Here is an 18,516-nt window from a genome sequence, read left to right on the forward strand (position 1 = left end):
TGGGTCCCACAGCACTCTGTGACTGAAGGTAATCAAATGGCAGATGGTGCAGCTAAGGCTGAAGATTATGGATATGTTATGGAACTGAGTATTCTATCCCAATTGCAATGCTGCTGCAATTGCTACAATTCTGCTTAGATCAACCAAATTATAAAACATAAAATCGTGAAGAAAGGAAGAAAACAAGGACAATAAATAGCCGGTAACAATAGACAGACAATAAAAAAAATTCACTGGCTGTTTATTGTCCTTGTTTTCTTCTTTTCTTCGCGATTTTATGTTTTACCATGATTAGCCAGTGGAGTCTCAGAAATTATTTAGGTCGATCAAAGACGCCCATTTGAAAAAAGAAAACAACCAAATTAACCAAAAATATAAAATATCAGAGAAAAACTGCTAAAAAAGATAAATGCTGCTGCAATAGCCCAATTGCTGCTGCAATGCGGTGGTGAGAAGGTGGAGCATTGGAAGGACAGAAGAAAATTGACATGGAAAGCTTGGGCGTAATGAGACGATAGAGTTACTTTCTAAGTTTAACTCCACCCTGACTAAACACGCCTTACGATTGAAAAGGTCGGATAAACTAATGGTCAAAGAAGTACAGAACTGTTATTTGAAGGGGGCAAGGGTGGGGAGCATCTACCCCTTAGATTACCCTCCCCTAGATTTTCAAAATATCTTTTTTGAGGAGAACATTCGTTGAAAAATACCTTTTTGGTGTTGTCATTGATAGAATTGAAAAAAAACAATAAATATGCCCCCATGTTTTGCCTCCCCCGCATCCGAGTAAATTGAAGCCACTACACAGGTCATAAAAATATTCGTAAATGCATGAAAGCATGTATTCCGAATAAAGAGGAGATTTGCCAATAAGTGTGAGATGCCTGGTGACAGAACAAGAAGGCATCTGTTAGAAGAATACCCCGCCAGGATAAGGCGCCCGACAATATTAAAAGTTGGGGGATAAAATAAAGGAAGAAGAGAACCAACAGCTGGCAAAATATATCGTAAGGATGGGGAGGTCAATTTATCAATCGCCAAACCAGCCGTAATTTAAGCATAGCAGTTTTTGAGATGTTGAGGGAATGGGAATTTGAGGCCTGAGTCTTGATCCCATTTTGGGGGTTCACTATTAAACTGAATTCAATTCTTAGTTTAACTTCCGAACTGAATCAAATTTTGGTTTGTTTAGACTAGAATTAAACGAGGGCGAAGAGAGAATTTAGATACCGATAAAATCAATCAAGCAGGTAGCTTGACTCAATTGTGTATCAAGGATGGGTATCAGGTATCAAGGTCGTATCAAGGATGGAGAGACCTAAGAAGTTTCTTTAGACTAGTAGATTGTTAGTAAAAATACAGGTAAAAAGACTATTTCTCCTGAAAAGTTACGAAAAATTTCTCCGACTCGTAAATTGGCATTACAAATATAGGTAATCCCCCCCCCCCCCCTTTCAAACAAAAATTCTTCTATCCGGTCTTACACCATCCCGGAATAAATGTCTTGATTAGACCTTCCTGGGTAGAATCATAGGCAGCGCAATAGTGCTGCCTAAGTAAAGAGCAATGTGGGCATAATGTATCTTTTTTCTTTCTTTTTTTAGAACAGGACACTTCATATAGATGGAGTTGTCGTAGAGACTTCAAAAAGGACTCATTCGATTGGAAATTGAAAGGACTAATGCCCTTTTTAATAGTCGAAAGTGATTGGAGGGGTACCCCCCCCCCGCACATCATTTCCTAAAACAAATCCAATCAAAATTTTTGTTGCGCAAATTATGTTCTGGTCTTGAAAAGGCATGGGGATTATCAGCCCTACTTATGTTAATTTGTGCTCGTTTTGAGTTTGACTCGGTTATTTATTATAATTTCTGTTCATTTTTAGTTCCATTTATTTACAAACAGTCATTTGTTGCAGTTTTACGCTTAGAAGATTATTTGACTTTAATTCTGCTCATTTTTGGCTTAATGGAGCCCTTTACTTTTCTTTGAAAAACTTGTTTCATAAAAAAGTTTTTAAAATTAATTATTAGTAAAGATGGTGGAAGCAAATAAGATGTAAAAAGTAAAATATCCAAGGCACGGAGTGATTATTTTGCAGTTGACAAAAGTTCAGAAAAGTAGTCCGCGGACGAACAAAACGATAGTGCAGTTCATTTTAAGCTGTCTGATCGTAAACTTGAAGCGAGAATCTTTTTTTTTTTTTTACCAAACACTGCATGGCTGGTAGATGGTCCGACTTCAATTGTTTGATGACTTCCTTGCTATAAATCAGAAATTGATAAATATTTCCCGAAGAATAAGGATGTACAAAGGTTCAAAACGATGATAGTTTCAAGTGATTGGTTCCAATTACTGTACACAAAGTTTAAAAATTACATTAAAGATTGAAATTCAAAATTTCAAGATAGAAAAAAAAAACAAGTTTGAATATTTTAAAGTCAATTGAGCAATTTTTCTCATAAAAAAATATAATCGAAAAGATTTAAGAACGTTTGAAGTAAAATTGATAAGCTTAAATCAGCTTTAATTTATTTTTGCGTAAAATAAAAAAAAGTTAACAACGAACAAAGCCTACTAATTTACATGCTACTGATTTTTTTTAATTCTTCAACTTACCCTAGGAGATCTTTTGCACCGGCTGTCATCTATGGGGCCCCATGCTGCTTTTCCTGTTTCCAGGTTAAGAACACAAGGCCGTTGAGCGTAGTTTGATCCTTTCCAATGACTTGTTGAATTTCTTTTCATTCGATATTCTGAATCTGTAAAATATATATATATATATATATATATATATATATATATATATATATATATATATATATATATATATATATATATATATATATATATATATATATATATATATATATATATATATATATATATATATATATATATATATATATATATATATATATATATATATATATATATATATATATATATAGAAAAAAAGGAACAGAAATGTAGCAAAAGATTGACTTAGCCTTGTTCTTTAATATAAAACCAGGGAACGAATGACTGACAATTAGTAATAAACAAATTAGTTACGACAGATGATTTTATAATATTTTATAATATAATATATATAGAACTAGAATATTATATAGAATCATATACAATTATATAGAATTATAGAATATTATATATAATATTCTATTATATAGAGTATAATACAATATTAAAACGAATTTAATCAGTTACGACAGATGATTTTATAATATTTTGTAATAGAATATATATTAAATATTATATAGAATATTATGTAGAATTATAGAATTATATAGAATTATAAAATATTATATTTAATATTCTATTATATAGAATATAATAGAATATTAGATAATTTCATAATATTTTATAATAGAATATATATAGAATATTATATAGAACTATAGAATTATATAGAATTATAGAATATTATATTTAATATTCTATTATATAGAATATAATAGAATATTAAACGAATTTAATTAGTTACGACAGATGATTTTATAATATTTTATAATAGAATATATATGGAATATTATATAGAATTATAGAATTTTAGAATATTACGTATAATATTCTATTATATAGAATATAATAGAATGTTAAAACGAATTGAATTAGTTACGACCGATGGTTTTATAATATTTTATAACAGAATATGTATAGAATATTATATAGAATATTATACAGAATTATAGAATTAAATAGAATTATAGAATATTGTATATAATATTCTATTATATAGAATATAATAGAATATTAAAACGAATTTACCCCCTATATCCCGGTTTACCCCAGCCGAAATTAGATTTCTTCAAAAATTATGTCCAAACTAAGATAAGCCTGCATAATTCAAGAATCCACAGAAACGGGTCAGGTTTCTTTAGTATATCTTTGTACTACTACACCTTTATACTTAGTATACCTTTGGTATATCTTTTTGGTACTATATGGCTTATTTTTTAGTCTTCACTATCATTTTCGCTTGATTTTGCACAAAGTGGCTCAAACTTGCTTCAGGGGGAAGGGGACGATAAATGTTGTTTTCGAGAGTGGTATGAAAAGTAATTAGTGATTATCAAGGTTTCGGTGTGCCAAAATTTCTTTCCATGTAATTTTATTACTTCTGTACAATTCAATCAAGTAAATCACCAGCTCCTCATTAGTGTACCAGCCTATTCTAAATGGTGCACAAGATTTTTTATACAATTCAAGAAGCTGAAAAAGGCTTCAAACCTTGTTTAGGCCATATTTGATTTTTCAAATAGAAATTATGCTAATTTTTTGAAAACATTTTTTTCTAGTTCTTTCAATGCCAAAAGTAGTTGGACTTTAGACATTTTCGGATATGTTGTTTTTAACAAACTTTCTTTTAAGGCTACATTACTATAAAATAATTGAAGCATGCAGTATTTTAGAAAATTGTTTCTTAATTTAAAAAAAAATTAAATAACAAAATTATTCAAAATTGAATCAGGGCAAGGCTTCTTAAACTCTTTTCACTCACGACCCCATTTATGATTGCAAATTTCCTGGCGACCCCACATAAATATAAAAGAGAAATAAATAAGTATTTTTTGGTAATTTATTTATCAGATAATAATATACATATACTTATGATGACATATAGTTTTAGAATTTGTTCGGAAACATACAAAAATCAGTGTAAAAATTACACTGTATTTAATATAGTTACAAAAATAATATGCCCTATTTTTCATCAAAAATAATGCATTTTTCACAATAGCATGAATAAAAGGGAATTCTGACACTCTTAGTTCGCTCAAATATATTTGAAAGCAGTCGTTCAGTAGTAAGTATTAGATTAAAATTAAAGTAAAAAATTTAATAACATAGATGTGCCTGTTTTTTATTGCATGACAAAATTAAATTTTGGTGGAATGATTGACACTGCTGAACATAAGACCTCTTCAACATTTTTTAGCGATGGACGATATTGGGACGATATTGGACGATATTGCGATGAACTATTTAATAAGTGTTAAAGCAGTGAAAGTAACTTCACATAAATATGTTGAATGGCAGAAGAACATTTAACGTCATACCAGAGTTTGTGGGAAATTCAGTTCTAGTTCTGATTCAGAATTCAATCAAGGGCCTTTTTGGAAATTGTAATCTAGCTACATTTTTAAAATCAATATTAAATATAAAGCGTGTACGTAACTATGTTTCCAGCACTTTTAAGTGATCTAGTTTTGCAATAAAAGTTATACAGTGATTTTTCTCTCGATTATAGAATTGTCGATACCGAAAAACATTTCGAACGAAATTCCTACTTTTTTCAAATATTGATCTTTTCAATAAGACTTTTAATTTTAAGATTCGACGTTAATATATCGCAATTGTTCCTTGAACAGACAAGTTGAGATCGTCTAATTTTGAAAAGCTATCTGACAAATAACACAGCTTGGATAGCCATAAGTCATTTTGAAAAAACAACAACGTTCGGTAAAAATGATTTTGATTTCATCCTTTAATAGTAATAATCTTCTCAAACTTTGTCCTCTTGACAACCATCTTACTTATAGATGTAACAATAAAGTTTTGTAGTTGGGATCCGCACCGTATCCTTACAGAGACTAGAAAATAAGCGGCTGTTAAGGGCTTGTCTCTTAATAAAATCTAAAACCTAAACAACATCCTGAAGCCCATTGTTCAATTCTGGTGCTAAATTTTTTGCTGCGAGGGCCTCTCAGTGAATAAGGCAGTGGGTAACAGTTATATGATCAGCTTGGAAAAATGAATTATATGATCATATGAGTTATCATGAGTTATATTATTGGAAGATGAGTTATAAATGAAGTTATATGATCAGCTTGGAAATAAATGAGCTGCTTGGAAAAATGATTAAAAATCAATATTTTTGCCCGTCGTCGCTCTTGCACCATTTGTGCATCATTCAATTTATTTTAAATTTCACATCTTAGAGAAATCTTGTATTCATGCAATCTTTTCCTCGGGAGCCGGCGCTTACCCCCCCCCCCCATCCTCGGGAAAGTAGCAACTTTTTCATTCAAAACCCTCAGTTTTTAAAACTTGTCAATTTTCTAATGTATGTATTTCCCTGTAGTCTTTTCATAGGACGACAAAATAAAAATTCTTCCTCCACACTTTCTTAATAAATGTACCTGACATATACTAGCAACTGATCCAATTTAGTAATATCAGTCGCTTCGTCCAAATAAATTGATTTTTTTTAACTCTTCTCCTAAGTTGCAATAATTTGTCCTTGTTAATGCCAGAAACTCTATTCGAAACATTGTCGTTTGACAAAGGAATTTTTCGAATATAATCGCCATATTCACTTACATGTAGTACTTCAACCATTTTAATAGCAACAAGTAATCCAAGATCTTCTCCAATGTTGAATGGATTTTTATTTTTAGGATACAAGAAACCAAATAGGTTTATTCTCACCAATATCAACCTTCGTCGGTAAGGTAAAACCAACCACGTCTTATATTTATTTAAAATTTGTGGGTTTGTGACGTTACAGCGCCAAACGCAATCTCCGAAAACATAACCTTGGACCTTTTGGAAGAATTGATGGACGAAGGCCTTAAGTTCTCGAGCCTTTCGTGCACACAGAGATTATAGCTCTGTTATATGCAGTGAAAATTATTGGATTAAAATGATGTATGGACTGTTGAAAAAAAGTTTCCTTCCGGAAAAGGAGTTAATGCCAAAAAATAAGCCAGATCACACTAAAATTAGCCAAGATTTAAGCCAGCGTGAAAACTGGAATATTTACTCGCCAGTCACCATCAAAATAATTTAATGTTGAATTTAAACATTGACAATATATGGTGTCAAGTGAACGAAAGAAAAGAAAGTATGACAGAGTAAAGTAAATATCTACTTTAAGAAAAGAGAACCTCAGAAAAAGTGGGGATAAAATCCTGAAATATAAGAGAATATACCAGAAAAATCAATAAAAAGGTCGCCGAACCGAATAGAGCTCGAGGACAATTGAGGATGGTTACTAAGTTGACACCTGATCAAGGTTTTAAGAAAATGAAATTTAACAGAGAAAAACAGAGTTATTTAACAGGCCAGGGGTATCGAGAAGCGAGAATTGAGAGAGCCAAACAAAACATCAGGGAATGTTATCATAATGATGAAGATTATCGAGAAGCAAAAATTGAGAGAGCCAACTAAATGATCAAGGAGCGCTATGATAATGATGACAATTACGAAAACAGATATAAAAAAATAGTTGCTACCAGAATAATGAGTAAATACTGGGGTGACGGAAGCTATAATAAGAAAATTAAAACCTATGCGAGGCTGTACCAAAGAACTCATACACATAAAGTTAAAACTGCATCCAGAAGTCCAATAAGATGGCAAAATGCATAATGATCTTGAAAAATATGATAAAGAACGAACGCTAGCGCATAGTAACTGAAATATTGATTAATATAGCCTAGCTTAAGTGGCAGTATTATGATTGGTACACTTTTTTGGGTAGGGTGCAATATTTTACTTACTTACCTGCTTGATTTTCTGAAATTCATCTCACTATACTTCTGTATTTCGATCAGACTATTTCACTTCATAACTTCTATGCCAAGATCGGGGCAGATAGAAATCCGAAAGGCTCATTCCCCTTGCACGCCTAGACGTATTTTGGGTCAGATCACTATTACGGTATTACTGTCTATATTATAACATAGAATAGAGATTCCACGTTGAAAAAAAAAATTTTAATGTTAAGGATCTAACAATTTCAAAAACCATAATTTACCAACTTCAAAAGTAACTCATGCATTTCAATTCTATGAGTCGCTTTTAAAATGAGGGCTTGATAGTTTATTGTCTTTTGAATTAAAGCAGCCTTAATATGGTTTATGTGAACTCCGGCCGAGTATTAATACAATTTTAGATCTTACCCTTTTGACTAGCATGATTTCTTGCTTCTGATAGTATTTCAGGGGCATTTCTGCGACTTCTTTGTACTACAACGCCATCTTTAGAAGTCAAGAATGCTTCTTTTGGTGTTTCCTGTAGATCCCCCCATGAAAACGTAGTTTGGTGGCTAAGAAGACTACTTGGGCTTTTTCTTATGAAGCCTTTTCGTTCCTTGTGTTTGATCAGGCTAGAACCTAAAAATATGAATATGTGTAACAGATATGTATCATGGGGTTTATTTTTACAGGTGGTGGGGTGGGGGAGATAATAAAAACAATTTATTTGATAATCTGAAAAATGAATTCCTAGAAAGGAAATACCCTGCGTATGTCCCTGGTGTGAAACACCTCTAAGATGATACATGCAAATTATAAGAGGTATAGCAAATATTATTCTTGTATTAAAGTTTTATGGTTCTTCAAAGCTGATTAAAGGATAAAGGATGAGCTGATCCACGATTAATAGCCTTTACTTCTTAAAATAGTCAGTCACACGAAATACAGCCAGGTTTTTCCAGGTTTTCTTTTTTTTTCCTTCTCTAGGAGCAGCTTCTATAGTTACAGTAAAATTTATATAAAAATGACAAAGCTGTATTTTCGATACAAAATTGTAATTTTAAATTGTATAGTTACAATTTAAAACATAAAATAAGAAAAAGGGAGACACATCATAGGTATTTATGTAATAAAGTGATTTTCTTGCTTTTCAAGAGGAGAGGCAGAAAACTTCTGGTTCAAGGTTTTCGACCATGTTGATTCTAATGGTGCATTTTTTTTTCAAATGATCTTCTCCAAAATTCCCAAAAATTTGTTTTCATAAACATTAACTATTAAGATAAAATTATATTAGCTATTACTCCTAAATCGCCTTTAAAAGAAGAACTTCTATCTCTAAACAGTTTATTTTCAAAGCACGTTTTAAGATTTTCTTAAACTAAGGGTTTTGCCTTGCGCTTTTCTAGATCGTACTAAAGAGCACCCTCGCTCTTTTTTAGACTGGTATGGGCTGTGACTGCTTATTTTCTCACTGAAACAGAAGGGAGTTTAGAAATAATATGGAATTCTAAAAAGAAGAACTATTCTTCTTATATATGACGTTTAGTACAGGCCAAATTATAAGCATAATTTTCACTAATGCAGAACCATCTCGTATCAAAAACGTTTTTCTTCGCCGCTTTTCCTTTTGCCACTAAAAACCGAAGAAGTAAGGATGGATTATGATACTTTCTTAAACCACAGTGGCCTGCCATTTTATAAACAAGAAACGATCAGAAATGGATTTTTTAAGGCCGAACAAAAATACTGGAAAAAAAGCGAATATTTTTTGGTTGTTAGGCATTTGATTTTGATTCTTCTAATTTTGGCTTTTTTAATTTTATTTATCTTTTAATTTAGGTTTTTTATTGGGTTTTATTGGGTTTTTTCACATTGACTGTCCACGTTTGTTTTAGCTTTTCTTTGCTTTTTTTGGTATTTTCCTTCGATATATTTTTTTTGTTCGCGCTGAAGAATAGAGGCAGTTGTCCTTTCGAAACATTTGTTTCTTTTTTCAGTATTTATGTTTGGCCTGAAAAAAAAACATTTTGATTATTTCTTCTTTATATTATGGATGGATGGGTGTTTTTTAGGAGGGGATTAAAGCAAAAACGTCAACATTTAACAAAACAATTTAACTTAGTTGACTTAGGAACCTATTTTAAATGTGTCTACGTTTCTTGACTTTCTAAAGAAAAAAAAGAAATCCATTAAATAAAAGAAAAATGTAAAAAGTACAAACATAAAATAGCGAAAGGAAAAAACACGTATCTCTGACAAAAATAAGACATTTTGTATTTCCGTAGTCAGGGACTCGCAAATTCAGTTGGTTGCCACCTAGTGAAAAAAAAAATCACCAGACTTTAGCAATTTTTTGTTTGATTCAGTGATTTTCTTCAGTAATCTAGCAATTAATGTGCTGAATTAGTGATTTGTTTAGGCAATATAAAAAACCACTAGAAATAGTGATAAATCACTAGTAGTTACAATGCTGTTTTCAGACATCAAGAACTTGATAGTGAACTTTTAATCAGCATCAGATCACTTTTAAACAGTATTTCCAGATATATTTTCCAGGGAGGTCGATAAAGAAAAACAAAATTTATTTATAATCCGAGTAAGAAGTGCCTTGAAATTTGGAAAATGGGATTTCAGGGGGTTCTCCCCTACCTTGTTACGTACCTTGATGCTTACTAGACGATCAACTTTTAGCGAGTGATAATTAATAGCCTTAGTAGATTTTATTAATTTGGAATTGTCATAAAATATAAACTTTTTCTTATGCATGTTTTTCCCCAGATTTTTGGTTTTTTAGAGTTTCAGTTGCTGCTCCAGCCGAATTGGCCTCCCTTGAAAATGTTCCTGGAACCGGTCAAACTTAACTTAAAGTTTGGTAGCATAGTATTTAATTCGTTGTCTTTAGTAGCCTATTCTATGGTCTTTAGTTATGTGTGATCACAATCTTTTAATAACATTTTAAAGTTCTTTAGAATTGTGAATTAATAAAGAACACGACATATTTGATACTTACCTGTAGTTTGATATTCTTCTTTTTCCAGAGCGTAAGACTGAAGTCCTAATGGAAACCCATCTGAAATAAAATCGGCGTTTCCGAAATTCTTTGAATTGGTCTGCTCATTTGGGCACTGCACTTTTGAAATATGTCCAAATTGTACAGGCAACCAAGTGAAGGAACCTTTGCTTGATTCTGTCATATCTGGCTCACATGTTTCTGGAAATTCAAAAACAGTTATACATAGCTCATAATTTATTACTATTAAGTAGTATACCTCTTAACTTATTTTTTATCAATTCAAAATCACTTTTTTTTTAATATAAAGCGCTAGTTATTGGTTATTCAGTTATTAATTAGTTATTAGTTATTCATCATTTTTATTATTAATTAATTATTATATCATTTGCATTATTAATTGGCCTACTCATGCGGGCACTGCACTTCTGAAAAATGTCCAAATTGAGCAGATAACCAAGTGAAGGAACCTTTACTTGATTCTTTCATATCTGGCATAGATGTTTTTGTAAATTCAAAGACGGTTATACATAGCTCATGACATTTTGAGTAACTTATTCCTTTTTATTAATTGCGTAATTTATTTTTTTATCAATTAAAATCACTAATTTTTTATTAATATAAAGTGTAACTTAATTATTAATTATTCGTCATTTTTATTATTAATTAATTACTCATTTTAATTAAAAATCATAATTAAATTTGTATTAAATACTTTTTACTTATTTAACTAAGAATGAGCAGCAGCAAGAAGGAACTTATGCCCTAATATAATTGAAATACTACACTTCCCACTGGATTTTTATCTATGTTTAAATTCACATATTTTTCGAATTTTGCAAACGTTGATTTAGTACCCTTGAAATTTTGAATTTCTGCCAAAAAAAAAAACAAATGAATAAAACTTTGCTAGATCTTTCTGTTTTGTTTTCTGTTTTTGCTAGATCTTTCTGTATGAACTCATTTTTAGGTATTATTCAAAATAAGAATATACTCCATAAACATGAGCGAGGCTTTCCCTCCCCTCGTCAAATCCCTACTCTTTACTCTTAAGCTAGATTTTTAATGCTTCGATATCCATTAATGAATATTTTTCGTTCGGACGTGTCAGCAGTGAAAAGAGGTTGTCGATTATCGCGTACACTTTCCCCAACAACATTCCTCCAAATAAAGGTAGGCAAAATTCAAATCTCGCCTAAAAAAGACAAAATCTGAGAAATCACTCAAGGAAATCTGAAAATAAGAGCCTAAAATACACTTTTTAAGAACCTCGAGTACCTCTTCCCGACAAAAATAGACTAACTTCTTCCTAATAGCTCGTCTACTAGCATGCAACGCTGTATAAGCACAGCATAAATTTTAAACAGTAGCGAAAATTCCTATATTCTCCATTAAAGATTTTTGGGACACATCAGTCACATACCTTTCTTCATGACTCCGCCTTCGCTATAATCTAATTAAATGCCAGAAATGCCAAGTAGCAACTGAAGCTATTGCTCTGTCGCTTTGATAACTTATTAAATAAAAAAAACTAGTTTTTTTTAACTGAAAGTAAGGAGCGACATTAAAACTTAAAACGAACAGAAATTACTCCGTGCATGAAAGGGGCTGCTCCCTTCTCAACGTCCCGCTCTTTACGCTAAAGTTTAATTCCTTCTCTCAATTCTACTTTATTAAACAGTAAAAAACTTTAGCGTAAAGAGCGGGGCGTTGAGAAGGGAACAGCCCCTTTCATACACGGAGTAATTTCTGTTCGTTTTAAGTTTTAATGTCGCTCCTTACTTTCAGTTAAAAAACTAGTTTTTTTATTTAATTTCTGAACGTTTTTGAATTAATGCATGTTTAATTTTGGCTCTCCGCAAATAAATTATTAAAATTAAATTTGCATATTAATCCTTTTTTTGGCTAAATGGCTATCTCTCAGTTTTGATCAGACGATTTTGAGAAATAAGGGGTGGGGAAGGAGGCCTAGTTGCCCTCCAATTTTTCGGTTATTTAAAAAGGTAACTAAAACTTTTAATTTTTAACGAACGTTCTTGTTAGTAAAAATATACGTAACTTAAGAATTAACTTACGTAACAAACTTCTATATTCTTATATTTTTATTATGTATATGAGGGGGTTTGTCCCCTCGTTGATACCTCGCTCTTTACACTAAAGCTTAAGTTTTGTCCCAATTCTCTAAGAATGACTCCTGAATCAGAAAAGCCATAGAATAAATAGTTGAAATTACCAAAAATACTTTAGCATAAAGAGCGAGGTATTTAGGAGTAGAAAAACCCCTCATATACGTAATAATCTCTGTTCGTTTGACGTTTTAATGCTACTCCTTACTTTCGATTGAAAAAATATTTTCACGTTTATTTTTTCAATGTTTTTTTTTATAGTAATGCTAGAAAATTTTGCGCCCTTTTCATTGAATTTCTCTTCCCCCATGGCATATTCCTCCAAGGAAAGAACCTCCCACATAGCCCCCTCCCCTCAACCCCCCAAACCAAACAAAATCCCTCTGAAAATGTCTGTACACTTCCCGATAACCATTACTGTATGGAAACACTGGTCAAAGTTTGTAACTTGCAGCCCCTACCCCGGAGACTTTGGGGGAGTAAGTCATCCCCAAAGACATAGTTATTATGGTTTTCGACTTTGCTGAACAAATTGGTTATCTCAAAATTTTTATCCGTTGACTTTGGGAAAAAAATGAGCATGGGAGGGGGCCTAGGTGCCCTCCAGTTATTTTGCTCACTTAAAAAGGGCACTAGAACTTTTCATTTCCGTTAGAATGAGCCCTCTTGCGACATTCTAGGACCACATGGTCGATACGATGATCCCTGGGGAAAAAAAAAATAATAATAAACACGCACCCGTGATCTGTCTTCTGGCAAAAAATTCGAAATTCCACATTTTTGTAGATAGGAGCTTGAAATTTTTGCTATAGGGTTCTCTCATACGCTGAATGCGATGGTGTGATTTTCATCAAGACCCTATGACTTTTAGGAGATGTTTCACCCTATTTTCCAAAATAAGGTAAATCTTCTCAGGCTCGTAACTTTTGATGACAAAGACTAAATTTGATGAAACTTGTATATTTAAAATCAGCACTGCAGTTCGTTACCACGAACTGCTTGACCAAAGCGCACGCTGTGATGTGGCCCATATCTCAACCAAATTTTTGTTACTGTTTAATATTTATTCTGTGAGTATAAGCCTACTTATTAGTGAATAAAAGTTCTATAATCATGGATCAATAGGCTTAGGGATAAATAAGCCACCGCCAGCCATTTTAGCCTCCAAGACTGGTTGAACATTTAAACAGGAATCCAAAAATTCTACGCAAATTGGCTATCTCGAATTCTCTCAAAAACTTTTAGGCCAAATTCGGACTAGAATTATTCTTTCGTGAAACAAATACCCTAAATCAGTACTTAACTTTGCTTTGATCCCTCAAATATATTTATAGATTTGATATTTTATATTTTATATTTATATATTTGATATTTTATATATTTATGATATTTATAAATGGCATTAGAACAGTAATATCAATTCGTATGAGTCCACCTTCTTGAGGACTGAGTGCTCGAGGAACGAATTAAATGGGGAATGAGTCCTCGTTTTCCAAAAAAGCAGCTTTCTAAAAAGCCCTGCTGAATAGTGCTGGGCTCTCGTGAGCATGAAATGAGGGTCATCTTGTACCCTCTGGAATGAAGTCGGGGTCAAGGACATTCAAACTTGGCTAACTCGCTTGGAGAAATACAGCAATCTGTATATTTCCAGCCAGATTAAAAAAGTGTGCGGAAAGAAGTTTTATTTGAAACTAAGCCTATTGTGAAGGGTCGCTAAGCGTTGCCTGCAGGCATAGGCAATTTGTATACCACTGCGTAAGAGATGCTGTGAGTTTTATGATGGGCATGGCTCAGGAGGTATGTGTGCTGGCCCGATCTATAGAGGGGGGTTTGAATTTGTAAATTTGAATAATAAGATGCTAACAGTGAAGATAAAGTATACTGGTACTATTACCTTATTTATTTAATTACGTTATAATATTTACCTTATAATTTTTAAGTACCTTTTAAGTTATATTTAAGGTACTTTAATACATAACTTATATTTAATAACGTATCTTTAAGGTACCTTATGATATTTAAGTATGTTACCTTATTTGTCAAAGGCCGATAGAGAAATACAAAAGCCCAATGTTGACTGTGCAATCTTTATAGTTTAGTTTCAGTTACCCCGGGTTTCAGTAGAACTTGGTTTCTTGTTTGTGTGTGTGTTCTTCTTTGTTTTTTTTTGTTTTTTTTTGTCTTCACATCTACTCCATATTGAACTCATTGGCAATAAAGACATTGATTGAAAAATGCTCGTTTCTTTTTTTAGCGTGTACTAGATTTTTTTTTCCCGACCCGCATTTTGGAAGCCTGATTAAAAACAAAAAGGTCCAAATTATCAAAAAAGTATATAAACTATTGAACGAAAGACATTAAACTTAGATTCTAGGGGAAAGGGCTAGGGGCAACCTTTAAAACGTGTTTTTATCCTTCTTCTTTCCTATCCCTAGCAGACAGCAAAAACCCCGAACTTATAGATGATGCAGATATTGGTAAATATTTATTCATATCTAGTCAGCAGAAAATAGTAAACATAACAGCACACTCAACATCTTATATCCACCATAAGCTCTATGTCTAGGAATGCAAAGGAAAAGCATATTAATAGAAGATATAAAACATGTTTGTATAGGTCAGCTTAAGATGCGTGTTTTAATATGAGAATTATTATGATTATTATTATAGAAATTATCATAGAAATCACGATTTTTTTTTTTTTTCATTTCAAGAACTTAAGAACTTAAAAAAAATTTGACCCAATGACCCACGTACCGGACTATTGGGTACCGATCTTCTAATTTCCTGCCCTCGGTCGGAAGTGCAAAGCGTCGTTGGGGGCAAATCATCCAACACTTCCCTATTTTTACACAGATGTCTCCATGTACCCAATTAGAGGTGAGTTGACTCTAGCAGAACTTATAGAGCCACACAGCTCATCGCCTCAAAGTGGTTTTGCCGAAAATTACAACTTTTGTCGAAACTGAGTTACAAACACTGTCTTGCGTAAGAAAAAATCTCTTTCGAACGGTCTAATTGACATTGCTGTAAGACTTCTCTAACTGTCTGTATTTTGCAGTTCTCCTTTTCTGAATCACATATTCTTTCAAGCAGTTTGGACAAATCGTAGTATAGTCATAACCGTCATAACATAGTCAAATAGCATAGTCCGTTTTACTAAAAGCTAGTGATTTGCTGAACGAAAATTGGTCACATGGTCAGAAAATCAACATTCTAGCTTCAGTCGATTCTGAGATACAAATGCCAAAATTTTCAAACTCATTTTCTCGGGTTTTTGGAAAACAGATTAGGCAAAACCGCTTTCAGGTGACGAGCTGACGCCCGTTCCAAACAAGATAATCAGCAACAGGAGGACTGAACCCCTGCCTTTGCAGACACAGTATTTCAAGTGTAACGTGCCAACCATCGGCTAAAACGGCTCGTTTCAAGATTACTAAGTTAATGACGGGCGTTATAAATATTTTCGTCGGTATTACCACATTGAAATGGGCAAATAAATAAGCAAGCTCGTTAGTTAAGTTTAACAACGCTTTTCGTTCGTATTATTGATTCCCAGTGACAATAACACCTTAAAAGGAAAACTACGCCTTCTTAAACTGTTTAGTATAATATATTTTAGATTTTTTTTGGCGGTTTTTCTACCCACGTTTCTTTATTTTAGAACTGGTTCTTTCCGGGGCGGGGGGTACGAAAAAACTTAAAAAACGCATGAAAAATTTGTTTATATGTACTTCTGTTAAGTTTTTACGAGTCGGACAAAAATTTTGGGGGGTGATCAAACGGGGGGGAAAACCCCGGGGTTATCCTACATTTAATCAGGTATTAAATATGAAAATGTGCAAACCCTTTTAGCTGGTTCTTGCCGAAATCTGTGTGATGCTTTAATTGCATTACCTACCAGAAATTGCAGAACTAGATTTGGATGTCTCTTTTCATTACAAGTTAACTCTCAACATTTTCTAATATTTAAAGATATATGCATAGATGATTGTATAAATTTCCACTTAACCAATCACAGGAATCAGATTTGATTTTCACTATCATTCGTAATTCAGTGTTTCGTTCAGTTTTCTGTTTTCTTGAACAAGTCAAAACAATGCAGCTAGGAGCTTAGATGCAGCTTAGATTTTTTTGGCGGTTTTTCTACCCACGTTTCTTTATTTTAGAATTAGTTCTTTCGGGGAGGGGGTTCGAAAAAACTTAAAAAATGCATGAAAAATTTGTTTATATGTACTTTTGTTAAGTTTTTACGAGTCGGACAAAAACTTCGGGGGATGATCAAACCCCGGTTCCCCGGGGTTTTTCTGTATTATCCTGCATCTATTCAGGTATTAAATATGAAAATATGCAAACCCTTTTAGCTGATTCTTACCGAAATCTGCGTGATGCTTTAATTGCATTACCTACCAGAAATTGCATAACTAGATTTGGATGTTTCTTTCATTACAAGTGAACTCTCAATATTTTCTAATATTTAAAGATATATGCATATATGATTGTATAACTTTCCACTTAACCAATCGGAGGAATCCGATTTGATTTTCACTCTCTTTCGTAATTCAGTGTTTCGTTCAGTTTTCCATTTTCTTGAACAATTCAAAACAATGCACCTAGGAAATTTCCACTGAATAGCATTAATATATAAAAGCCTACTTACCAGCTAATTCGCATGATCTGCCATAAAATCCAACGGGACACTCACATTTATAAGATGTATTTGAGGGGATACATACTCCATCATTCATACATGGAGAAGGAACTATTTCTAAACAAGGATCGACTGCTGTCTCGCAATGAGTTCCTAGGAAAACAAATATAAAATATCTGAAACTCTTCTTTAAATAATAAACATTAACACTCTTTTCTATGAACTTTTATTAAGGACACACCAAAGAATATGAGTAACTTGTAAGAGTGGAAACTGGCGCTAGTGTCGGGAAAAAGTGTCTGGCAACACTTGGTATGTTTAAAGATTTGTAGTCGTTTTGCTGACAGAAACTAAGATCAGACAATTATTGCTATACTAATTTTACCAACTGTACAAATTAAAATAATAATTCTTATTATCACACTGAAAAAATGATTTACGATAGATGGCGTTGAGTTGTTTTTTGTCGACACTAGCATCAGTTTCTGCTCTTGTAAGTGACCCATACTCTTTTAGAAACACTATAATCGACTGTATTTCAAATATAATGTCACTACCATGACGATCGGGCCCATCCCCCTCCCCCTAATTGTACCATATATAGTCTTGAATAATATATTTATAAATTATTTTTTACTGCTTGAATAATTGTTTATCTCTTCAATAATGGACGTTTAAAATCTTAACTCGGGCAAACATAATGTCACTACCATCATTAGTACACCCATCACCCTCCCCCTTAATGGTACCATATATAGTCCTAAATAACAATTTTTGTAAATTATTCTTTACTGCTTGAATCATTGCTTATCTCTTGCTTAATGGACACTTATATTCTTATTCGGTCACTGCTTTATGCATCTCGAATTTGCCTCAGAGCCTACCTCACCCTCTCCAGCCTCAATCTAAGCTTCTGTAAGGTTCGATGTATGTACGGATGTTAAATCAAACCTCTAAATAACTTTATAAATTCGGAATTGTCTTTTCAGGACGGCAATCTTTACATTAAGAAATTCACCCTCAACCTCTCAAACTCTAATTTGTGAATGAGATAGAACGGAAGACTTTATTCAATATCAGTTTTTTTAGTCGGCTAGTGAAAAAAAATATGTGAATCATCAATTTATTTGAAGTAAGACCACATTTTTATTAGATTAATTGTGACATAGTTAGAACAGTTGGATAAATGTACTTTCTAAATGTAACATAAAAACATGGATGAAAATAGAAGGAAGCATAAACATCTGA

General features: G+C 32.6%; 1 protein-coding gene across 1 annotated transcript in view; it reads right to left on the reverse strand.

Moving 5' to 3' along the window:
• The window catches only part of LOC136032626 (uncharacterized), an 87,347-nt gene that overhangs the window by 64,040 nt on the left and 4,791 nt on the right, over nt 1-18,516 (reverse strand). Inside the window, exons 2-5 of the mRNA XM_065712899.1 lie at nt 17,278-17,421; nt 10,492-10,692; nt 7,908-8,120; nt 2,620-2,762 (exon numbers count right to left, since the gene is read on the reverse strand). Coding sequence (XP_065568971.1) covers nt 2,620-2,762; nt 7,908-8,120; nt 10,492-10,692; nt 17,278-17,421 — 701 coding nt within the window. The remainder of the gene's footprint in view (nt 1-2,619; nt 2,763-7,907; nt 8,121-10,491; nt 10,693-17,277; nt 17,422-18,516) is intronic.

The sequence above is a fragment of the Artemia franciscana genome, chromosome 11 (genome assembly GCF_032884065.1).
Source record: "Artemia franciscana chromosome 11, ASM3288406v1, whole genome shotgun sequence".
NCBI classification, from domain to species: domain Eukaryota; kingdom Metazoa; phylum Arthropoda; class Branchiopoda; order Anostraca; family Artemiidae; genus Artemia; species Artemia franciscana.